Here is a 26,300-nt window from a genome sequence, read left to right on the forward strand (position 1 = left end):
CACAGAGTTGAGACATGTCAGTTTTATCAGTGGATTCATCGCAGGCGAGAGCAAACAATTCAGCCTGTTTAAGATCTGATATTAACTGACCACCGACATTGTCAGAAAGGTCATCTGCACGACGACTAGTAGTACTGTCTGATAATGGTATCTGCTGAATCAGTTCAACACACTTTTTGTCACTAAACAGAACCGAAGAAGCAGACATCATGCATTCTTTAACAACCTCTGCATCAGTAATTGCTTTCTTATGTCTGCCAAGAACCCAAACAATGCGTAGCGAAGCTTCTGTAACATTTGATTGTGTGGTGGTCGCTTTCGTCATCAGTGATGAACTTGCTACCAACGACGACTTAAGGGCGTCGATCTTATGCGAACGGAGCTCTGACTTTGGTGGATAATTCGCATTGTAGTACTCGGCGTGTTTCATCTCAAAATGTCGTTTTACATTGCCGCTTTTAATCACGCTTACCATTTCCTGGGAAATAATGCACATAGGCTGTGCGTTAGGCCGGTCTGGCAAAATAAAGAAAAAGTCTTCAGTACACGACTTCTAAAACGATCGATTTTCTTGATCTATCTTTCTGCGCTTTCAACTTGTTGCCATAATTACGATTATTACCGATTAAAATTCAAAATTCGTGTAAATAATACAAGTCATACAGTTGTACGTTGTACACCGGAAATGAAAATCAACGGAGCGGACGACACGACACTGCGTATACTACAGCAACCGGAAATAACTCAAATAAACAGAAAACAGGTAAGCCTAATCACCGATTAATACCAAAAACGTGCAAAGGCCGAATCTACTGATGCATGTTACATTAGCTTTCCAGTAGCAGCTCAGACAAAAAGTGAACAGACCAACTGAAAAATTTATAGACCAAACGGCTTGTAAAAAAGACCAAAAAAATGCCAGTAGACAAAACGCAAATTTTATATGCCAAACAGCTTTCAAAAATGCCAGATTTCAGTTATTTGGCATAAAAAATGCCAGTTGACAACCCTGCTACAGAGTAAATAATAAAACAACAATAATTTTGGTGCTTTTATATTCGGACTTTTGACTTATGCAGAAGACAGTCGCGGTCCGCCAAAAATGTCTTGGCAGTCCGGATTGTGGACCGCGGTCCGCCGTTTGAGTACCCCTACTCTATACTGATGATGATTAGGCCAGTGTTTGAACTCAGACTGGAGCTGTATAGTAGTTTCACTAACCACTATGTCAACAACAACAACAACAACAACAACATTTATTTATATAGCACATTTTCATACAAAAAGTAGCTCAAAGTGCTTTACATAATGAAGAAAAGAAAAATAAAAGACAAAATAAGAAATTAAAATAAGACAACATTAGTTAACACAGAAAAGGAGTAAGGTCCAACGGCCAGGGTGGACAGAAAAAACAAAAAAAAAAACTCCAGAAAGCTGGAGAAAAAAATAAAATCTGCAGGGGTTCCAGGCCACGAGACCGCCCAGTCCCCTCTGGGCATTCTACCTAACATAAATGAAATAGTCCTCTTTGTAGTTAGGGTTCTCACGGAGTCACTTGATGGTGATGGTCATACAGACTTCTGGCTTTTAATCCATCCATCACTGTTGGAACATCATGGTGCTTTGGGTAGATGGTGGTGGTTGCGCCACCACCATAAGGACACCGGAAAAGGAAACAGAAGATAGAGTTAGGGTTAGTACAGATTTTGAATGAATAGTTATTATAATGAATTGGATATACAGAGTATCAGGATTTAAATTACAGTGAAGTTATGAGAATGCCATGTTAAAATAATGTGTTTTCAGCAGTTTTTTAAAGTGCTCCACTGTATTATCCTGCCGAATTCCTACTGGCAGGCTATTCCAGATTTTAGGTGCATAACAGCAGAAGGCCACCTCACCACTTCTTTTAAGTTTTGCTCTTGGAATTCTAAGGAGACACTCAGTTGAGGATCTGAGGTTACGATTTGGAATATAAAACGTCAGACATTCCGATATATAAGATGGGGCGAGATTATTTAAGGCTTTATAAACCATAAGCAGAATTTTAAAGTCAATCCTGAATGACACAGGTAACCAGTGTAATGACATCAAAACTGGAGAGATGTGCTCGGATTTTCTTTTCCTGGTAAGGATTCTAGCAGCTGCATTCTGTACTAGTTGCAAACGATTTATGTCTTTTTTGGGTAGTCCTGAGAGGAGTGCATTACAGTAATCTAGCCGACATAAAACAAACGCGTGAACTAATTTCTCTGCATCTTTCAATGATATAAGAGGTCTAACTTTTGCTATATTTCTTAAGTGAAAAAATGCTTTCCTAGTGATCTGATTAATATGCGATTTAAAATTTAGATTACAGTCAACGGTTATCCCTAAGCTTTTTACCTCCGTTTTGACTTTTAATCCTAATGCATCCAGTTTATTTCTAATAGCCTCATTGTATCCATTATTGCCAATCACTAAGATTTCGGTTTTCTCTTTATTTAATTTGAGAAAGTTACTATTCATCCATCGGGCGGCACGGTGGCGCAGTGGGTAGCGCTGCTGCCTCGCAGTTGGGAGACCTGGGGACCTGGGTTCACTTCCCGGGTCCTCCCTGCGTGGAGTTTGCATGTTCTCCCCGTGTCTGCGTGGGTTTCCTCCGGGCGCTCCGGTTTCCTTCCACAGTCCAAAGACATGCAGGTTAGGTCGATTGGCGATTCTAAATTGGCCCTAGTGTGTGCTTGGTGTGTGGGTGTGTTTGTGTGTGTCCTGCGGTGAGTTGGCACCCTGCCCAGGATTGGTTCCTGCCTTGTGCCCTGTGTTGGCTGGGATTGGCTCCAGCAGACCCCCGTGACCCTGTGTTTGGATTCAGCGGGTTGGATAATGGATGGATGGATGGACTATTCATCCATTCTGAGATACAAGTTAGACATTGTGTTAATCTCTTGAATCAAGAGATTCAGATGTCAGCAGTGTACACAAATACAGTAATGCACTTTATGAAGGCACTGTCTCATAGCTGCAGGTCTGGGTTTAATTTGCAGCTGGTCAATGCCTTTCTTGAGTTTGCACATTCGTTTTGTGTTTTCAGGTCTAGTATGACTGGACTGAGCGTATGTGTGAATCAGTGGCACTCCATGTTTTTCCAAACTAGGCGGAGGGGCAGATAATGTAAAATCAGCTAAATTATTACTGAGGGACTTACATAGCATACAGACTTGTGCAGATTTGTGGCAGATAAAATTTAATGTTAGTAAATATAAAGTTTTACATGTGGGAAGTAAACTGTTAGATATGAAAGCATAATGGAAAGTCTGAAACTTGAAAGTGCAACTTATGAGAAGGGCCTCTTCCACTCAGTGTACAGAAGCAATAAAGAAAGCTAATAGGATGTTAGTTGTGTGGTGGACAGCCGGGGTCCATGATATACGCCCCTTCGTTATATGCTCAGGGGGAGCAGCCATGGATTGTGCAATACCTCCCCCTGGACGCCAGATGGCCGCCCCCCCCCCGGGTTTCCCGCAGGGCTCCATGGCAATTGGTGTTGGGTGCAGCCCTGTTGGGTCCTGCAGGCGCTGCCAGGGGGTGCTGCAGCTGGAACTCCTGAGCCCTTATGGGCAGTGTTTTCACCACACCCGGAAGTGCAACCAGAACTCGGCGATCAAGCACCTGGAGCACTTCCGGGAAAACTATAAAAGGGGCCAGCAGCCACCACTCGAGGAGCCAGAGTCGGGAGGAGGAGGAGGAGGAGGAGGAGGATGAGGTTGCCTGGGAGGAGTGGCGGAAGAAGAAGAGTGTGCTTTGTTTTGTGTGGGTGTTTTATTTGTGCATTTGAGACTGTGTTGTGGCTGGGGGACACGGGGAAGACGTGCCCTCCAGCTGAAGAAAAAATAAAATCAATTTATTGATTTTACATGTGCCTCCTTGTCCATCTGTGTCGGGTCAGGCGCCTATATAGCGCCTTTGTTACAGCGGATATATCGCAATGTGTGGAGTACAAGTCAAGGGAGGCTATGTTTAAGTTAAATAGCACAGTAGTGAGGCCTCACCTAGAGTACTGTTTTCAGTTTTGGGTTTGTATTACAAAAAAGACATAGCAGCACTAGAGGGTCCTGTGGAGAGCAACGGTGCTGATTCTGGGTCTAAGACCTTGTTGAGATTGATGGAGTTGGACATTTTCAGTTTAAGAAAACATATATTAAGAGTGGACATGACTAAAGTGTTAATAATTCTGAAAGGAATTAGTATAGTAAATCACACTTGTTAATTTAAATAAACCCTACAGCAACAGCACAGACATGGGATTGAAAAACTGTCAAGGGCAAATTTCACACAGATGATAGAAAGTTTTTCTTGATGCAAAGAACCATACACACATGGAATAAATCAGCAAGTAGTGTAATGGAAAGAAGGACTTTAGGGTCTGTCAAATCTACAGTACTGTGCAAAAGTTTTAGGCAGGTGTGAAAAAATGCCGTAAACAAAGAATGCTTTCCAAAATGGAAGTGTTAATCATTTATTTTCATCAATCAACAAAATGCAGTGAATGAACAAAAGAGAAATCTAAATCAAATCAATATTTGGTGTGACCACCCTTTGCCTTCAAAACAGCATCAATTCTTCTAGGTACACTTGCACACAGTTTTTGAAGGAACTCGGCTGGTAGGTTTTTCCAAACATCTTGGAGAATTAACCACAGATCTTCTGTGGATGTAGGCTTCCTCACATCCTTCTGTCTCTTCATGTAATCCCAGACACACTCTGATGTTGAGATCAGGGCTCTGTGGGGGCCATACCATCACTTCCAGGACTTGTTCTTCTTTATGCTGAAGATAGTTCTTAATGACTTTGGCTGTATGTTTGGGGTCATTGTCCTGCTGCAGAATAAATTTGGGGCCAATCATACGCCTCCCTGATGGTATTGCGTGATGGATAAGTATCTGCCTGTATTTCTCAGCATTGAGAACACCATTAATCCTGACCAAATCTCCAACTCCATTTGCAAAAATGCAGCTCCAAACGTTCAAGGAACCTCCACCATGCTTCACTGTTGCCTGCAGACACTCATTATTGTACCACTCTCTAGCCCTTCGACGAACAAACTGCCTTCTGCCACAGCCAAATATTTCAAATTTTGACACATCAGTCCAGAGCACCTGCTGCCATTTTTCTGCACGCCAGTTCGTATGTTTTCGTGCATACTTGAGTCGCTTGGCCTTGTTTCCACGTCGGAGGTATGGCTTTTTGGCTGCAACTCTTCCTTGAAGACCACTTCTGGCCAGACTTCTCCGGACAGTAGATGGGTGTACCTGGGTCCAACTGGTTTCTGCCAGTTCTGAGCTGATGGCACTGCTGGACATCTTCCAATTTCGAAGGGTAATAAGCTTGATGTGCCTTTCATCTGCTGCACTAAGTTTCCTTGGCCGACCACTGCATCTACGATCCCCAACGTTGCCAGTTTCTTTGTGCTTCTTCAAAAGAGCTTGAACAGCACATCTTGAAACCCCAGTCTGCTTTGAAATCTTTGTCTGGGAGAGACCTTGCTGATGCAGTATAACTACCTTGTGTCTTGTTGCTGTGCTCAATCTTGCCATGACATGAAACTGTCTTCCACAACCTCACCTTGGTAGCAGATTTTGGCTGTTCCTCACCCAGTTTTAACCCTCCTGCACAACTGTTTCTGTTTCAGTTAATGACTGTGTTTCAACCTACGTGTGACATTGATGATCATTAGCACCTGTTTGGTATAACTGGTTGATCATACACCTGACTATAATCCTACAAAATCCCTGACTTTGTGCAAGTGTACCTATAAGAATTGATGCTGGTTTGAAAGCAAAAGGTAGTAACACCAAATATTGATTTGATTTAGATTTTTCTTTTGTTCGCTCACTTTGCATTTTGTAAATTGATAACAATAAACAATCATTACTTATATTTCTGAAAGCATTCTTTGTTTACAGCATTTTTTCACACCTGCCTAAAACTTTTGCACAGTGCTGTATACTAGATGTTATGCTGGACAATCTGTGTAAATGGCATGCGCAAGCTTGTTGGATTGAATGGCCTGTTCTGGTTATCATAGTTCTGATGTGGGGTTGGATTTCTGCCTGGCACCTCATGTGGGTGATGCTCTGACTCACCATAATGGATTAAACAAGAAAATGAACAAAGTAACAGGTAGACATATAATACGGTAAGTGAATGGGATATGCAAATAGCAATAGCTATTAATGGTAGCTGACATCTCAATATAATTCTTCATCTTTTATAATAAAATGGATTGCTCACTTGCATAAAATAAAGCAGTTAAGCCCAAGAGCATAATAATTTGATCTTTTCTTACAATTTGAAAATATTAATGCATCAATAATGGCTTGAGGTATGGCTGAAAGGTTTCACTATAACTGTGAATAGAAGATCAACCAGAAACCGACTCCACTTTGTAAATGATTTTTTTTTTTTTTTTTTAAATATTTACTATATTAAAGTTACGATATTTTTCAGTTGTGTGTTGTTAGTAGACTAGGAAAGAGGCGTATCATTTATATGTTTATTTTAGAAATTCCTGACCTCGATACCCTTTTAGTACTTGTGTCTGCTGTTTCTTTCCAATGTTCTCTCACAGCTCTCATTTCTATCAGGCAGACATAATTAATAATCATAACAATCCGTTTCACTACATGTGATTTGTAATATTTTCTATCTATTTTTTTACACTTATTGCTGTCATCTAGTCCCAACTAGGGATAATAACTGCCTTGGACCTGACACTACTGAGAATGGCTCCAGTTTTTCATGACTCTATGGAAGCTACCTAAGTCTGGGGTGTCATCCTGAGGTCCTGTGGGGCTACTGCTGTTAGTGGAGCACATTTTTGCCTTTATTTTAATTGATTTGATTTTTTTGATTCAGAACCCTTAGTGATTTCTTGTTTTCTTAACCAGCAGCCAAATAATTGTGAGTTACTGAGTGAATAAAAAGATAACCAGCTAACTAAAGGGTCTGAAACGGAGTTCCTGGAGGGCATTCACTACAAACAACGTCTTAATTAGAATCCTAATTTTGCTATTGGTGAAACATGTTATTTAATTCTATGGCTTCTTAGAGCTCTCATTCTGTCAAATCACACATTTTCAAAGATGTTGATTTTTAGTTTTGTGGGTCTGGACAGATCAATATTTCTCAAACTTTTACTTTTTCTTTTTTCAAATATTTTATTGAAACAGATATTTTATGATGGATGCAAAGGTACAAATGAGATAAGTGGCCATCTGTTGGCTCACTTTGCATCTCATTATTATTTGGTTGTTGGAAATATTAAGGTTTCTGAATCTTAAAAAGCAAGTAAATTAATCTATAGGCAGTGTTTCATTTGCAGTAGTAATTGGTGACTAATTAAGAAAGTTGCTCCAACCATTACCATGCAGGGTCTGAGTTTAACAAGAATTTAAGACAAGCTTCTTGTCAGTGTTACAGATAGAGAAGAGTTTATTCCTTATGTAAAATGTAACTTGATCCAAGAGATAAACTGTATGTACAAAAGAACCTTTTCAGCTGCAGGGACGTACAGTATGTAAAAAGCGTAATGGTGACCCCTGTGAAGATATACTACCGCTAATCTTTTGTGTGTTCTGCAAAGCAGAGCTTTGCTTGTAAGCTTTCAGCTTCCTTTTTCTTATTGAAAATAGTCCCCCCCCCCACATCACCACAACACTGTGCACAAATGTCTCATATAGCCAAACAACTTAGCACATTTCCTGTATTTCTCCTTGTTTTTCACAGGAACCTAATGTTACAGAGACCATCATGTCAGTGAGGGTGATAATGAATGCAAACTATTGCGGCAAAAAAGCATGTGATGACCTGAAATAGAGGGAACAGCTGCTGCTGGCCAAATCCTAGCTAGCAATACGGCAGATAGTTTACAGATGCAGCTTGTGAAGATTTCCCTGTAATGAGGGTTTTATTTTTAGGAAATTGAAGAAGACTTGAACGTTTATCACCTGTTTTTTGCTGTTGCATCTATTTTAGCCTTTTATTTTCCCATTTTAGAAATCAATACAATCATGTTTTCTGATCCCTATATAACATGCTAACATATAAAAAAATATTGTCACTAAAATTTATTTTGTTTTTATTTTAGTTTATTCAGTTTACATTGGCATTTTTCTTCTCTTTGAAGACAGGCTTAAAGCACTTTGAGAGGCAACAAGGCACAGTGGTGTTGTCAGAAGCAAGAGCATCATCAAGGTGTCAAAGGTAGAGAGGAAAGTCCACTGTGAGAAAGATCTCATTCTGGGACAAGGACCTGTCTTAGGTGTGCCAGTGGGGGAAAGCAGGGTCCTGTAAGTGGTCTTGGATTCTGTAATGAATCGTGCACTGAAGGGACAACACGCAGTGGCAGCAGTGCAGAATGTGTACCCTGACAGCAAAACTTGAATGTTTTCCCAGGATTTGGAGAGACAGGGACGTAGCTGGGGTCAGTAATACATACAGTAGCCTTTGTCATGTCTGAGAGGCCATGGAAGCTTGGCAAGAAGCAAGAACACCTCCTGCATAATAGGTGTAGGACATAGTAAGTACAAAGCAATGCTTGGACCCAGGGCCATCTTAACAGCATCATAGGCCCCAGGGGGAAAGAAGTGCACTGGGGCTCCTGTTATGATAGCAAAATGGAAGCAGACATAGACATCTGAAACACCGTGGACCCCTATGCACCTGAGACCCCTGGCCAGTGCCCATTGTGGACATTAGGGGCCACTGTTGCCCCTCAAACCCAATAGACAGACACACAGGACACAAGGTAAAAGCACTAAGAAGTTTAATTCCTTCGTCCACCATTCACCCAACTCTGGCTTGCTGGCTGTGTTCCCAGCAGTCCTTTTTATAGTGCCCAACCTGGAAGTGCATCTGTTCTTCTGTCTACGTGACCTGCCAGAACTTCTGAGTCAGATGGAGAACTGAAGTTTTTAAATCAGCTCCAAAGAACTTCGGGGCTTCCATCCTCGTGACCTACTAATACTTACGGGCTTGGTGAGAACCTTGTCTTCCAGTGTCCTACAGCCTCCCCTGGCAGCACCCATGGCACCCAGCAGGTCTGTGATGCCGAATTCTATATCCCATGGTGCCCTGCAGGAATCCGGGGCACCGCTTTGCTGTAAGGAATCTGCCATCTAGAATATTGGGGAAGGCAATGCCCTAAAATAGTTGCCGTCCTCCCTCCTTCCAGTCTATAGGCGTCCCATCAGGATTGAGCTGCCAGCCGTCTATCACACCATTGTGCCCATACGTTAAGACAGTCCTGCTTGGACCATATTATCAGATATACAGGTGCTGGTCATAAAATTAGAATATCATGACAAAGTTGATTTATTTCAGTAATTCCATTCAAAAAGTGAAACTTGTATATTAGATTCATTCATTACACACAGACTGATGTATTTCAAATGTTTATTTCTTTTAATGTTGATGATTATAACTGACAACTAATGTAGAGAAAAGCCAAGCAAAATGACACCTTTTATTGGCTAACTGAAAAGATTACAATATGCAAGCTTTCGAGGCAACTCAGGCCCCTTCTTCAGGCAAGATGTAATCAATATTGTAATCTTTTTAGTTAGCCAATAAAATGTGTCATTTTGCTTGGCTTTTCTCTACATTCATAATGGCTAACACGGTACAACACCCTAGTACCACACATACAGTATGGAATCAAAGTATATTAAATTTGGATTTTTTGCCACTGATCAGCAGAAAAAAAAACAGAAAGCGGTTTAAATTATTTTAAATACAAAACAATAATTTATCACCCAAGTATTCATGTCCTTCAAGTCAGCACTTAGTAGATGCCCCTTTGGCATCCACGACAGCCTATGAGTCTGTGTGTACAGGTTTCTGTCAGCTTTGCACATCTGGGAACTGTAGTTTTTTCCCTTTGTCATTTTAAACTGCAAGAGCAGGCATGGTATTTTAAAAAAAATGTATATATAAAAATGCTTAATTTAAGAATGCACAGGCAAACACAACTCTAGAGATCAGATGGAATAACAAAGTATTGAAGAACACAAAACATCCTGTTTACTTAGGCATCACTCTGGACAGGACAATTTCTTTTAAAGAACATATTTTTAAAATCAGAAAGAAGATATCCAGCAGGAATAATCTCCTTAGCAAACTAGCAAACACATCTTGGGGAGCAGACTCTAAGACCCTGCGATCAACGGCCATGGCACTGTTATTCAACAGCAGAGTATTGCGCACCAGTGTGGGCTAGGTCAACCCATTCCAACAAGGTTGACCCTAAACTAAATAGTGCATGCCGATCATCACCAGCACATTGCAAACAACTTGCCTTCCTGCTTTATACAGGCTGGCCGGAATCACACCTCCCCATATATGACGAGAACGTAGTTCAAGAGTTGAAAGGTTCAAGCAACTGATGGACTACAGACACCCACTTCACCATCACCAGGAGGTACAGTGCATCCGGAAAGTATTCACAGCGCATCACTTTTTTCCACATTTTGTTATGTTACAGCCTTATTCCAAAATGGATTAAATTAATTTTTTTCCTCAGAATTCTGCACACAACACCCCATAATGACAACGTGAAAAAAGTTTACTTGAGGTTTTTGCAAATTTATTAAAAATAAAAAACTTGAGAAAGCACATGTACATAAGTATTCATAGCCTTTGCCATGAAGCTCAAAATTGAGCTCAGGTACATCCTGTTTCCCCTGATCATCCTTGAGATGTTTCTGCAGCTTAATTGGAGTCCACCTGTGGTAAATTCAGTTGACTGGACATGATTTGGAAAGGCACACACCTGTCTATATAAGGTCCCACAGTTGACAGTTCATGTCAGAGCACAAACCAAGCATGAAGTCAAAGGAATTGTCTGAAGACCTCCGAGACAGGATTGTCTCAAAGCACATATCTGGGGAAGGTTACAGAAAAATTTCTGCTGCTTTGAAGGTCCCAATGAGCACAGTGGCCTCCATCATCCGTAAGTGGGAGAAGTTCGAAACCACCAGGACTCTTCATAGAGCTGGCCAGCCATCTAAACTGAGCAATCGGGGGAGAAGGGCCTTAGTTAGGGAGGTGACCAAGAACCCGATGGTCACTCTGTCAGAGCTCCAGAAGTCCTCTATGGAGAGAGGAGAACCTTCCAGAAGAACAACCATCTCTGCAGCAATCCACCAATCAGGCCTGTATGGTAGAGTGGCCAGACGGAAGCCACTCCTTAGTAAAAGGCACATGGCAGCCCGCCTGGAGTTTTCCAAAAGGCACCTGAAGGACTCTCAGACCATGAGAAAGAAAATTCTCTGGTCTGATGAGACAAAGATTGAACTCTTTGTTGTGAATGCCAGGCGTCACGTTTGGAGGAAACAGGCACCGCTCATCACCAGGCCAATACCATCCCTACTGTGAAGCATGGTGATGGCAGCATCATGCTGTGGGGATGTTTTTCAGCGGCAGGAACTGGGAGATTAGTCAGGATAAAGGGAAAGATGACTGCAGCAATGTACAGAGACATCCTGGATGAAAACCTGCTCCAGAGCGCTCTTGACCTCAGACTGGGGCGACGGTTCATCTTTCAGCAGGACAATGACCCTAAGCATACAGCCAAGATATCAAAGGAGTGGCTTCAGGACAACTCTGTGAATGTCCTTGAGTGGCCCAGCCAGAGCCCAGACTTGAATCCAATTGAACATCTCTGGAGAGATCTTAAAATGGCTGTGCACTGACGCTTCCCATCCAACCTGATGGAGCTTGAGAGGTGCTGCAAAGAGGAATGGGCGAAACTGGCCAAGGATAGGGGTGCCAAGCTTGTGGCATCATATTCAAAAAGACTTGAGGCTGTAATTGCTGCCAAAGGTGCATCGACAAAGTATTGAGCAAAGGCTGTGAATACTTATGTACATGTGATTTCTCAGTTTTTTTATTTTTAATAAATTTGCAAAAACCTCAAGTAAACTTTTTTCACGTTATAATTATTGGGTGTTGTGTGTAGAATTCTGAGGAAAGAAATGAATTTAATCCATTTTGGAATAAGGCTGTAACATAACAAAATGTGGAAAAAGTGATGCGCTGTGAATACTTTCCGGATGCACTGTAAATCGCCAACTACCTTCTCGTCTGAGCTTCACCAAAGTGGAACCTCTTATTCCAAAGCAGTCCGCAAAACATACAGTCATATGAAAAAGTTTGGGAACCCCTCTTAATTCTTTGGATTTTTGTTTATTATTGGCTGAGCTTTCAAAGTAGCAACTTCCTTTCAATATATGACATTCCTTATGGAAACAGCAGTATTTCAGCAGTAACATTACGTTTATTGGATTAACAGAAAATATGCAATATGCATCATAACAAAATTAGACAGGCGCATAAATTTGGGCACCCCAACAGAGATATTACATCAATACTTAGTTCAGCCTCCTTTTGTAAATATAACAGCCTCTAGACGCCTCCTATAGCCTTTGATGAGTGTCTGTATTCTGGATGGAGGTATTTTTGACCATTCTTCCATACAAAATCTCTCGAGTTCAGTTAAATTTGATGGCTGCCGAGCATGGACAGCCTGCTTCAAATCATCCCATAGATTTTCGATCATATTCAAGTCAGGGGACTGTGACGGTTGTTCCAGAACATTGTACTTCTCCCTCTGCATGAATGCCTTTGTAGATTTCAAACTGTGTTTTGGGTCATTGTCTTGTTGGAATATCCATCCCCTGCGTAACTTCAACTTTGTGACTGATGCTTGAACATTATCCTGAAGAATTTGTTGATATTGGGTTGAATTCATCCAACCCTCGACTTTAACAAGGGCCCCAGTCCCTGAACTAGCCACACAGCCCCACAGAATGATGGAACCTCCACCAAATTTGACAGTAGGTAGCAGGTGTTTTTCTTGGAATGCAGTGTTCTTCTTCCGCCATGCAAAGCGCTTTTTGTTATGACCAAATAACTCAATTTTTGTCTCATCACTCCAAAGCACTTTGTTCCAAAATGAATCTGGCTTGTCTAAATGAGCATTTGCATACAACAAGCGGCTCTATTTGTGGCGTGAGTGCAGAAAGGGCTTCTTTCTCATCATCTTCCATACAGATGTTCTTTGTGCAAATTGCACAATGAAAGACATACCACTATTATCTTTTTTGTTGAAAGTAGAGTAAATTATTATGCAGGCTGAGTGGGGTTCCAAAACTTTTTCATATGACTGTAGGCTCGAGAGATGGTGAAAGACTGACTGTAGCCCTCCCAATGAAGCTGTTCCTACACCTCAAGAACATCTACCCAATGGAACATCCCTCTCTTGTCATGTGGCATTTTAAAGAGAAACAAATGTTTTCATTGACAAGCACTTTAGCAAAATAAAATGAAATAATGCAATAATGGTGTTAGGCCTGAATATTTTAGGATGAATGCTAAAAAAATGATAATGCCACAGATGGATGGGGTGTTGCTTCCTAATTTCTCTTGCTCATATGGTCAAATTTAGGAAATTAAAAAAAAAGGTTGGAGGTTTAGTATTAACCAAGAGAGCTAATGAAATTAAGATAAAACACTTCATTTTTTTAGTAATGGAGATAAGTCTCTGCTCAGGAGACTGTTTAAAATGAATCACTCTATACAGCTGTGGGCATATCAGCCTAACATTTAGAATGATTACACTTAGGACAACTTTATTTTTCCTTCAATGTGTTTCACTACAATTGTTACTTTAATGTTTAATTCATCTGTTTTTAGTGTTTTTTGTGGTAGGTGTGGTATGCAATAAAGACTGTTTAAAGTAAGTCCCTCACTTATTGATAAAGCTTTCAAAGAAGTGATAAGGATTTCTTTAAAGTCAGAATGCAGGGTATGCTAAATTGCATGAAGGAAAATTCTGCCATCTAGTGACTTTTATATCGGCACAACTTGGATCAATGGATGAAAAGCTAAATGAACTGTTAGAACATTTCCAAGTGCATTTGAGGCCTTAAAAATAACCTAGTATTTTCAGACAGTGCCAAAAATACAAGCACAGTTCATTTTGAAATATCTCAGATGCATTTCAGTAAAGCCAAATTTAACATCAATTTAAAGATATCCCACATTCATAACAATAACATATTCTGAAATTACATTCAGTAACAACACAGACTTTACACACTATTTTAAGGTAATTTTAAATATCTTAAAACAGCAGTAGTGGTATCATATCATGTGTCCTGTTATGCTAGACTTTTTGCTCCGGCTGGGGTTCAAGGTCTTATTTTGTGTCTTTTTTGTTCCATTTTGAGTATTGGATGTCTGTTTATTGCCTGCTTTGTTTTCTATGCCTGTGCTATGTTCCATGTGTTTTGTGGGTGGTCCCCCAAGAGCGGAGCCACCTGGTAATCACTGCCAAGGACTTCTCTCCACCCTATAAATTCATTTTGAATGTGCGAGTAAGTGGATGAATGTTACTTGTGTTTTCACTATTTTGATTCATTGCATTTTTGTCTGTTTTATGATTTTGCCTTTGGGTTGTGTATTAGGACGTGTTCGCTTTGCATTGCCCATGCCGGTAACTCCTTTTTGCCTTGTGCGTTCTATTCAGCTTCATGTACTTACAGAGCATTTTTGGGATTATGTGTCTTTTATAAAGATTCTACGTGGATCTGTTTCTCTCTAGCCAGGGTTTCTTAAATGGGATTTGTCCCCCTCTAGTGGGCATTTTTGGAAGTGCTTATGGGATTTGCATGCTTTTAACATGTACAGAGTACTTGCACATCTGACCAATATGCAACAAGTCTGCACTCTTTAGCATGTTTTGAAAATCTTTTTATAACACTTTAGCATTTTGGTTTCTTAGGCTTACAAGTTTTTGAAGTTGTTTAAAATAAGCAACTAGAGTCCCTAAAGAATGCAGTTGGCTTAAAGTTGTCAAGGAAAAAGTTCCATAAGATTACTGATATAACATACTGTAGGTGCATTATACTTACTTTTGTTTTTCTGGTTTAAAGTATGCTGAGACTTCTGTAGGAAAAAGCCCCTGACCGGAGTACTAAGCACCATAAATATGTCCCATTATTCATATTTAGACCATCCTAACTTACCTTTATAAGAAAATGCACTTGCCTATAATTTGCATGATATCAGCTAAATGCTAAAGATGCTGTTGTATATTTATATCTATAAAAGTTTTACCTGAATAGATAATTATTAGCAGATCTATCATTACAGTGCAAGACTAACATCTTGCATTGTATGCTCCTCAGATGTCTTTGTTAAATAAATTTATTATTTACTTGCAGGAGTCCTGAGAGCCTTTGTACAGTATTTGATTGACGAAGTGAACCAGGGATCCAGAGGAACCTGGGGTAATAATTTTTCCCTAACTAGCTCCATGTTAAATAAATTACACTGGTCAACATGCATTTCGTTACTGGGATTCTTTAATAAATTTCACTTGCTGAAAACCGTTTTCATCTAGCATGTCCTGTTTTTTAATTATGATGTTCCAGGTCTTGGACAACTATGGTGACTGGACGGCAAAGGCGGATAATCATTTTTATAAATAACTGTAATTCCAATAGGGATGCCATTGAGATAAACGAACTTGCCACACATTACGAACAGCTGTGAGTTGTTTACCTTGTCATCATTAATTTTATTTAAAAAATAATTTTAATTTAGCTGAAGAAATATTTGTTACTGATTACCAAGTATTACTGTATATGACTCTAAAGCATAATGACACAACTCAGACATGAAATTGCAGTAAGTAGTCGGTTTTACTGTTTCCTTAACATAATATTGCATTTCAGGATATTTTGTTCATTAGATTCACCATTACTTTGAAAATTGTCAAGGCGATGTACAGAAACGGCGATGTGTTTCAGCATTTAAGAAATAAGTTTGGTCTCGAGAAAAGTGAAGCCAAAATTAAGGAAGGTGTTTTTGTTGGTCCTGAAATCCGTGAACTGATGCTTGACGATGAGTTCAAAAGGAAACTGAAGCCAACTGAATCAGCAGCATGGGAAACATTTGTGCAGGTTGTCCAGAATTTTCTTGGCAGTCACAGAGCAGAGAATTATGCTGAGCTTGTGGAAAACATCCTGAAAGCATATCAGCTTATGGGAGCCAGGATGTCCCTGAAGATGCATTTCTTGTATTCTTAGCTCACATTTTTTTCCACCAAATTTGGGCGATATCAGAGATGAGCATGGGGAAAGATTTCATCAAGATATAAAGGTGATGGAAAACCGATATCAGGGAAAATTTACTACAAATATAATGGGTGACTACTGTTGGTTCTTGCAAAGAGAAAAGGATGTGCAGTACAAGAGCAAAGGCAAGTGCCTCAAATATTTTTGAGCACGCTGACCTCGCTTTTATATTGAGGTAAATTGACATAAACATGTTTAATGTCTCAAGCTGAATTTGAAACAGTAAAGTAATGCATATTTTATGCAGTACAGAATGTTTCTCTGTTTTAAAGGTAGGTGAGATGGTAAATTACTGTATTTGTTAATCATTAACATTTTTACATTAGCTGTGGCCTTAATTTTTTTTTTTAGTAAAACACAAGCCTTTATTAGTGATTTACTTTATTAACATAGTGCATCCATAGGGTCGAGGATGGCAGAAACTCCCCAAACTCCACCCGTGCCCCAATCCTATTCGCTCACCCTTCAGAACTGTGAAAAATGTCACTTTCTTGTGCACCGCCCATGATTTTCATCTTGATCTTTCAAACTAGAGTTGCGTACAAATATGTGGTTATCATGGCAAATTAGTGTTGTGTGGGGGAAAAAAATTAATTTGGCAGTGAATATTTGCAGCCACTTAAGCCCCCGAACTTAAGGACGTTGAAAACAGCTAAACTCCAAGGGGGGTTAAACTGACGTCATCATTCACCAGGCTGGTCCACAACTCCATTAAGCTGATTTTTCAGCTAATTGGGCTGGCAACTTGGCCACACAATCTCGTCTTCCATTCTCTTCTTTCGCTGTCTTTCTTATACGTGGGTCTTTGCTTATCAGTCATCTTAGTTTGACTGTTTCTGACAGGGAATCTGGGGTTGAGTGGAATATATGTATTTTTTAATTTTCGTGCAATAAAATGAAAACTCTCTGTGATGGGTTAACAGCGTTGTTTAGCGCCCTAAATTAGAGGTCGGTATCTCACTTGGTGATACAATTCATGTTGGGATGATCTTGACTAACTTTACTACAAAATCATTTAACGGCCAATCACAAACATGTCTGTGACCCATAGTTGAAGAAATGCTGCTCTAGATTCTTTCCTGTAATAAAAATTTGCAGATAACTTTCTGAGCCCACCACTCATGTTCAGATGCAGGCCTCATGCTCTGGTGATGTGTAGCGTTATAGCAGCCCGTTCTAAAATTTCGACCCATGATGACGGCACAAACAAAAAGCAAAAGAAATTGTGAAAGATTAAAATAAAGATGAATAATAAAAAAGTAAATGAATAAGGCATTATTTTTACAGGATCAAAACATACCATTTTTATTTGATTTTAGTAAAACCTTTTATAAATTAATGTTCATTCACACCTACACACTTAATAAATACTGCTTCAGTAAGTGCACATCACAGCAATCCCAAATGCATTATCATCATTTATTGAATTGATTTCGATATGCTTCCAAACCTTCAAATTAGCCGTGAAATTAATGAGAAAAGTGTTAACATCTATTCAATGGAGTGAGGATAAACATCAGGCAGAAAATCACTTCACTAATGCTTGTTACTTTTTCCATCCTCTCTCCCTTTTTTTAAAAAACTCTGTCTTTCTTGATTTACAGTAATATAAATGACCATAAAATGTTACTGTGGTAAACTTTCAGGTTTTAGACATTGGATAACAATTGACTCTTTGCAAAACCAGGGCATGGTTTGTGTAGACCAAAATAATGCAGTGACACTTCATAAGAGCGATGCTAAGAAGAAAGAAGGAAAGGAGATTTTATTCAAACAAAATTAGTTTTACAGGTTTTTATCACCTGGTAAGTCAGTCATAATTCCGTTTTGTTTAGTTTCTTTTCTCTCCTTTAGTTTTCTTTTCTACCTCCACTCTCCTCCAAGCAAGCCTTGTCCACCAACTCTGACTGTTGGATGAGGTGGAGCAGCTGCGGCTCAACATGAACCCTGGAGTGCTTCCGGTGCAACAAGATTTCCACTTGGAAGCAACCTCCAACATCTCCATAACAGGAGAGCCTCCTCCCAGCAGCTCCCTCTAACAGCATCCAAGAAGCCCAACAGGGCTGCCAGCAAAACTACCCATGTAGCCCTGCGGACATCCAAATGGGACCCATACCAGAGGAACACTGCGACCAGGTGTACTGCAGGAACACAAAGCCTCGGGAGATGGTTGTCCTCTGTCCTTCCCTCATAATGACCTCTTGACTAGAAAAGGTACCAATAATTATACCCAGGTGCTTGTATTAGCATCGTGCTTGATGCTCGTCCATCCATATGCTTCCTTTGTCACAGCTTCATGGTCAGGTAAGGAAACATTCACCGTGGCCTGGGTGCCAGTCAACCCATTGTCTTCTAGTTTTGGTCCCTTTAATTTTTTTTTATCATTAGGATTCTGTTTCTGAACTCTAATCTCAGTTTCAAATGGATTTGATATATGAGGGACGTTCAAAAAGGTTCTGCACTTTTTTCTAACTCCATTCATTAAGATTTTTATCTACATAGTCACCTTCCTTTGTGATGCAGTTTTCTCAGAGTCGTACCAAGTTTTTAATGCAAAAAATGTTTTTGGTTGAGCGTGTAGCCACTGATGCACCACTGCTTTCACATCATTTCTTGTGGTCGTGGCTGTAGCTGGATGTCCAGAGCACTCTGCATCCATCACTCTAGTAAGGCCATTTTCGAACATTTCAATCCACTCATAAATGACTCTACGAGAGAGAACTTTATCCTCATACTGAGCACACATGCGGAGATGAATTTGTGCTCCCAGCACACCTTTTGCCCAGAAAAAGCGTACGACAGAACGCTATTCCTCTTTGGTGCAATTTATAAGTTCCACAGCCATCTTCACCACAGGGTGACAACTCTTATAATAAAAAGCAAGGACTCTTTCAGTCATGACCAATTACTACTCCTCCAGCCTGCACCATTTCCAAAGAATATATAAAAGTGTGGAGATGTTTTGAACATCCCTTGTACATTTTATTTTTATTTTGTTTTATTTTGTGTTGTTCATGTGGTGAACGCGTCACCTGATAATGAAATCAAGAAAGTGATGGCATAAATATGGAAGTGATTAAAGTATTCACAGTACTTTGGTGGATAAACAATGTCCCTGAAATCTTTAACATAGTTAATACAGCTTTATGTCGAAGTAGACCCTAACGCTAGGCTTGGTTATGACTCCGTTCTCATCTTACCTTTTTTTTCCTGACTGCATGCTATTATGGCTTTCCTGGTTTAGACCCCTGTCTGTCCTGACTATGTTTTTCATCTCCTAGTCTCATTGTTTGCTCACAAAAATACTTGTGCACTCTTGTGTAGCATAACAGATACAGTGTCATCTGAAAGTATTCAGACCCCTTCACATTTTTCATGTTTTGTTATGAGAAATATACTAAAATCATTTCAATTCAAGCAACACTCAAAACCTCAGAATGACAAAGTGAAAACAAAATTTTAGAAGTTTTTTAAATGTACTGTATTTCACTCTGACACAAGTATTTAAACCCTTTTCTTAGTGCTTAGTTTCAGTGCCTTTAGCAGCGATTCCAGCCTGGAGTCTCCATGGGTATGACACGACAAGCCTTGCACACTTGGATTTGGGGATTTTCTGACATTATTCATTGCGGATTCTCTCAAGCTCTGTGAGATTTGGATGGAGAATGTTAAAGGACAGATATTTTTAGGTCACTCCAGAGATGTTCGACCAACTGTTCGATGCTGGTCCAGTAAAGGACATTCACAGAGTTGTTCCTAAGCCACTCCTGTGTTGTCTTTGCCTTGTCCTATGGTTATTGTACTGTAGGAAAGTGAATCATGTTTTGGATTTATTTTTGGTTTTGAATTTCCAGGAATTGATTCCTGCAATGTTGTTTTGGGTTCAAGATTAATTGACTAATTTGCTTTTACTCTCGCTTTCTATAGTTACATGTCTACGACTGGTAGAGCTTCCATTCATTCAGTCTTAATTCTTTGGTGGATTTTACTTTTTGAACTTCATTAGTGTAGTTAGTTAAATTCTAATTCTCATTAGGATTGATTTTTGGTTTTCATTTTCACTTTGTTTCTGACTCAAGTATTTTGCTCAGCTCTGTGATTCTTGTCTGCCTGGTTTTGTTTTTGCCTTTATGGTTTTCACCCTTTGCCTGCCTTTTGACAATGTTGTTCCTAGTGTTTTGGTTATTTTTCTCACAATAATCCTCCAGCACCTGTTAGTGTTCATAACTATAATATAAGCTAAACTCTATTTCACTCTGCTGTCACCTTTTTGCACAGCACTATCAATTCGCTTCACCCACCCACAGTGCAAATCCTGCCTTCTACACCAAGTATTTTGCTGTGAAATCATACCGCAATCTGTCCCAGTCCTAACATTTGCACTGTGGTAATTGCTGGTGGCTCATCACAAACCAGAGAGGCCTACGTCACAAAGGCCCTTTCTTGCACCTCCTTGTATGGCAAGAGCTAATAGAATTCCAACACTCACATGCACAGAGATTGCCTCTAAGCACTACAAGCAGAATGCTTCCGAATGATGTCAGCTGAGCTCTCTCTCATTCAGCTCCCACATTTTTCTACAGCACCACTACTACACATGACAATTCTGAAAATAATCATTTGAATCCACTTTATAAACTGTTACTTAAATCTCTTAATTAAATCAGTAAAACTGCTCTGCACTGACTTCCTGTCCTTGGCCAACTGCTGATTTAACTATTGTTGCTGCCAAATTATTTGACTAATAATCAAAGAACAATTTACTGTATATCTTCAGACCTTGTAATCATCATTATTAGTGATGAGTGAACTTTGTGGAGTCCGCTTTGCACAGTGTTTGGCGAAATTGGGGAAGTGTTCAAGAACTTCACTGTACTGAACCCAAATTCACTGAAGTGAACAGGGAAGGAGGAGCTAAACTAGGTGGCTTATAATGGTGCAAGTGAATTATAAGTGTCCTGGAGGGCTAGGGAAATGTCTGCCAACTATACTGGATTGTTTATTGTGGCCAAACATATGACCTGAGCTGTGAGGAGGTAATGCTAACTATTGCGCCTCTGTGCCTCCAACAACAAAAGATGCAGACAGAACAATAACCACAAAAAAATACAACAAATTTCCACAAACTAGAAGTAATTACAAAAAAATGTACTCACAGAATTCCAATCTACAGGACACTCATTAGCCGTGAGAGTAAGCAGCTTGTGGGACTGGCTCATTCCATTATTTCAGGCTGCAGGTCCATACATTAAAATATATATTTACATTATGGTACGTTAAAGGATGGAAAGAACACCGATTCTCTTTAACTCTTCTGAGACACTTTATTTGCACCACAGATGCAATCACAAAAAAGAAAACAATCTTGCTTGTAAAACCTTTTGAAAAACAAGTTGCCTGCAAATACGTCAGAAATGACAGCAATCAATACTTTTCACAAGATTACTAAAGCCAGTCAACAGCAGCAAAATGAATGCAAAGTAAAATAATATTTTTTTTCAGGTGTACAAAATATTTATAAATTATTATGTGTTGCCTGAACAATTAAAGCTTTTTTTAAAGTCATATACTGTAAACGACTGATGCAGAGGTTGCTGCCAATATTTAATCTTGAATGTTCATACAAATAAATGTCTTGGAAACGATACTAGACGTTCAGTCATTATCGTAGATACAATCTAGAAAGAGAATTGAAAAACAATGTTAAAAAATAATTACTATTAAAAAAATGTTGGTTAGACTTTAAGACTGGCAAGCAGAAAGTCATGCATATGTATTAAATTAATACTTAACAAAACATCAATCTGAAATAATGATTCCAAGAACAGAAATGAGTGAGAGCACAACTTACTGCATAAAATTTAATATCTATAAAAGGTTCTGTAAGAATGCAGTGTGAATTATTCCAAACTTTTTTACAATAAAACAAAAGCTGCAACAAATCACTGACATGTAAGCTCTGAGGTGAAGAGTACTTTGCTGTCTTCCTGTTCAGACAGGCAGCTTTTGGGCCAGCAGCTCATAGAGCCATTTACAGTGCATCCGGAAAGTATTCACAGCGCATCACTTTTTCCACATTTTGTTATGTTGCAGCCTTATTCCAAAATGGATTAAATTCATTTTTTTCCTCAGAATTCTACACACAACACCCCATAATGACAACGTGAAAAAAGTTTACTTGAGGTTTTTGCAAATTAATTAAAAATAAAAAAATTGAGAAAGCACATGTACATAAGTATTCACAGGCTTTGCCGTGAAGCTCGAAATTGAGGTCAGGTGCATCCTGTTTCCCCTGATCATCCTTGAGATGTTTCTGCAGCTTAATTGGAGTCCACCTGTGGTAAATTCAGTTGACTGGACATGATTTGGAAAGGCACACACCTGTCTATACAAGGTCCCACAGTTGACAGTTCATGTCAGAGCACAAACCAAGCATGAAGTCAAAGGAATTGTCTGTAGACCTCCGAGACAGGATTGTCTCGGGGCACATATCTGGGGAAGGTTACAGAAAAATTTCTGCTGCTTTGAAGGTCCCAATGAGCACAGTGGCCTCCATCATCCATAAGTGGAAGAAGTTCGAAACCACCAGGACTCTTCCTAGAGCTGGCCGGCCATCTAAACTGAGCAATCAAGGGAGAAGGGCCTTAGTTGGGGAGGTGACCAAGAACCCGATGGTCTTTCTGTCAGAGCTCCAGAGGTCCTCTGTGGAGAGAGGAGAACCTTCCAGAAGGACAACCATCTCTGCAGCAATCCACCAGTCAGGCCTGTATGGTAGAGTGGCCAGACGGAAGCCACTCCTTAGCAAAAGGCACATGGCAGCCCGCCTGGAGTTTGCCAAAAGGCACCTGAAGGACTCTCAGACCATGAGAAAGAAAATTCTCTGGTCTGATGAGACAAAGATTGAACTCTTTGGTGTGAATGCCAGGTGTCACGTTTGGAGGAAACTTGGCACCATCCCTACAGTGAAGCATGGTGGTGGCAGCATCATGCTGTGGGGATGTTTTTCAGTGGCAGGAACTGGGGGACTAGTCAGGATAAAGGGAAAGATGACTGCAGCAATGTACAGAGACATCCTGGATGAAAACCTGCTCCAGAGCGCTCTTGACCTCAGACTGGGGCGACGGTTCATCTTTCAGCAGGACGACGACCCTAAGCACACAGCCAAGATATCAAAGGATGGCTTCAGGACAACTCTGTGAATGTCCTTGAGTGGCCCAGCCAGAGCCCAGATGAATCCGATTGAACATCTCTGGAGAGATCTTAAAATGGCTGTGCACCGACGCTTCCCATCCAACCTGATGGAGCTTGAGAGGTGCTGCAAAGAGGAATGGGCGAAACTGGCCAAGGATAGGTGTGCCAAGCTTGTGGCATCATATTCAACAAGACTTGAGGCTGTAATTGCTGCCAAATGTGCATCGACAAGGTATTGAGCAAAGGCTGTGAATACTTATGTACATGTGATTTCTCAGTTTTTTTATTTTTAATAAATTTGCAAAAACCTCAAGTAAACTTTTTTCATGTTGTCATTATGGGGTGTTGTGTGCAGAATTCTGAGGAAAAAAATGAATTTAATCCATTTTGGAATAAGGCTGTAACATAACAAAAGGTGGAAAAAGTGATGCGCTGTGAATACTTTCTGGATGCACTGTAAGTCATACATTTATGGCTGCAGTTTGCCACTCACTTTAAAGAGAGAGAACAATAGGTTTCTACATTCGTAGTAAGACCTGTACAACTCAGCTTCACACTTGAAATGCATACCATTTAACATGTAGGTATGTTTAAAATATGATAGCATTGTTAATACTTATTTGTAGCTAGGATAATACATATGAGGCATACATTTTTAAATTATCTTCAAAGAGAAAATGTTTTTCATAGTATAAATGAATTATGGAGAAATTCCACATGGCTGTTTTAACAGTTTTGCTTTACATAACACAAATAACTATTTAATTCTCAGATTCATTTTCACCCACAAGACAACCTGTGGTGGACTGTGCACCTGTTCTCTTAAACACAACTACTGAGAAATTAATAAAATGACAATCTTTAGTTTCACCATTACTGTGGAATTTTTGTTCTTTCAGATTCAAAAATCAGAAATGGTCTTCTAATGACTGATTTGAATAACACATTTAAATACATTTCTTAGATGATAATAGCTATTGCTGTTTCTTGTTGATTATGTATGGGTTCTTATCAAAATGTCCCCTGTCTTGAAATGATAGAAAACTATTTCACAAAAAAGCAAATTACAATATTCACATACCATCTCCAACATCATCGTAAATGTCAGAATCCCTATTAAAAACAAAAGGCCGACATTAGCATTTGCCTAATATTTTTAGCAATTGCAAAAGTTCACAATATTGTTTGCTTTCATTATAATAACAATAATAAAAATATAATAGTAATACATTTAAATAAGTAACAAATAATACATTTAAATAAATAAGATAATACATTTTATTTATATAGCACATACTGCATATTTTTCAAATTGTAAGACAAATTTTACAGTTAACTGTAACATTGTGAATTTTAAAGAGAAAATGAAGTTCAGCTAAATCAGTCCAACTTCACATCTCTTCTCACTGTGTATTGCATTCCATAGGGCTTTTCAAATCAAACACAAATATAATACGAAATACTTAAGTGGAAGGAAACCTTACTAAAATAAAGACTCTGATTAGAGCCATCAAGTGTCCTGGCATTAATCAGAATTTAAAACAATGAACAAAATGTACATATAAAGAGTATAATGTTATGCTAAATTAAAATGATTGTTGGCAACCTGAGTTTTTCAGCAATGAAGTTGATTTTGCTATTGTGATGAACCAAGTTAGGGGTCCATGGCGATGCAGGATTTGAGTATAAAAACAGTGCCTCTCAGGCTATTTGTGTGTGGGTGCATGCGGAAGTATAGCTGTGCAGCCGCGGAGTGTTTTCTGAAGAAATGAGGTAATTGTGTTTGCTCATGGGTGTGTGATCAGTTCAGTCAGTTTCCTTATTGACGTACCGCAAGTGAATAGTCAAAGCAGCTACAGCCACAATGTATAAAAGGAGCCAGAGTAGGAAGAAGAAGGAAAGAAAAAGGATGAAAAAAGAGAACAATCAAAATGAAGGGAGTAAAACTGAGGAGAGACAGGTTTGAGAAAAGTACATTGCATGTTATTTGGAAACTGTTTAACAAACTGTACCAAGTACTTCTCAAGCACCAACCTTGCTCGTTAGTGTCCTCATTGCCCTAACCATTCCTGTTACGATTGCCTGGGTTTTAAAAGGGGATGACCACAGCTGCGAGCAACCCAGACATCACAGCTATTTAAGCATTTATGCACTTCCTATACTACTGCTAATTTTATTTCCACCAAAAATAAGGAGTATTTTTAACTTGACAAAACACATCGTTTGAACATTACACATGTTTTAAGATGGTTTCATAGGAAAAAATAATAAATACCAATGAATGCATTTTTATAGCATATAAAGTGATGAATATGTATATGTAATGTTGCTGACCTGAGCTAATCTTAAAAAAGTACAATAATATACATTGCATGTATTGTTGTGGTCAGTCAGAAGGAAGGGTACCAAAGTATTTACAGACCAAAGGCTGGCACAGAGCAGAGGCAGGAGAGAACAGGCAGCATGTCCTGGTGTCCTATTAGTGATGACACATTGTCATTCCAGTGCAGCAGAGATGGAAGGTTAGAGCCAGGGGAAGGTAGGCCCTGTTAGTAAACTCAGAGGGGCTTTGCACAGAAGTAGCAGGGAAACTGAGTGGAGATGCTGCCAGAAATAGTACAGAAAATCTGTATGTAATATCACTCCTGAAAACTAGTAGGTAGGCAACCCAGCTGATGCCAGACATGTCTGATCATCCCTTTGAAAATAAACAGAGGCCATAACAGGTTAAACAGAGGTTCAGAGACTTTTCTGGTTAATAGAGGGTAGCATGTGTCCAATTCATGCACCCCTAAGAGAGGAAAATGTGAATATGGCCAGGAGTGGGACAGAGCAGACAGAAACAGGATGGGATTTGTCAGGAGTAGCTGGGTGCAGATCACCATTATAAAGTACTGTAGGTAAATAAACAAAGGCATAAATATGTCA

At 39.5% G+C, this 26,300-nt stretch overlaps 1 protein-coding gene across 1 annotated transcript in view; it reads right to left on the bottom strand.

The window, feature by feature from the left end:
• Positions 1 to 21,480: 21,480 nt before the first annotated feature.
• Positions 21,481 to 26,300, bottom strand: part of LOC114652160 (FYN-binding protein 1-like) — a 1,204,993-nt gene continuing 1,200,173 nt past the window's right edge. Inside the window, exons 14-15 of the mRNA XM_051928498.1 lie at positions 24,454 to 24,485; positions 21,481 to 21,859 (exon numbers count right to left, since the gene is read on the bottom strand). Coding sequence (XP_051784458.1) covers positions 21,837 to 21,859; positions 24,454 to 24,485 — 55 coding nt within the window. The 3' untranslated portion in view covers positions 21,481 to 21,836. The remainder of the gene's footprint in view (positions 21,860 to 24,453; positions 24,486 to 26,300) is intronic.

The sequence above is a fragment of the Erpetoichthys calabaricus genome, chromosome 5, assembly GCF_900747795.2.
Source record: "Erpetoichthys calabaricus chromosome 5, fErpCal1.3, whole genome shotgun sequence".
NCBI classification, from domain to species: domain Eukaryota; kingdom Metazoa; phylum Chordata; class Cladistia; order Polypteriformes; family Polypteridae; genus Erpetoichthys; species Erpetoichthys calabaricus.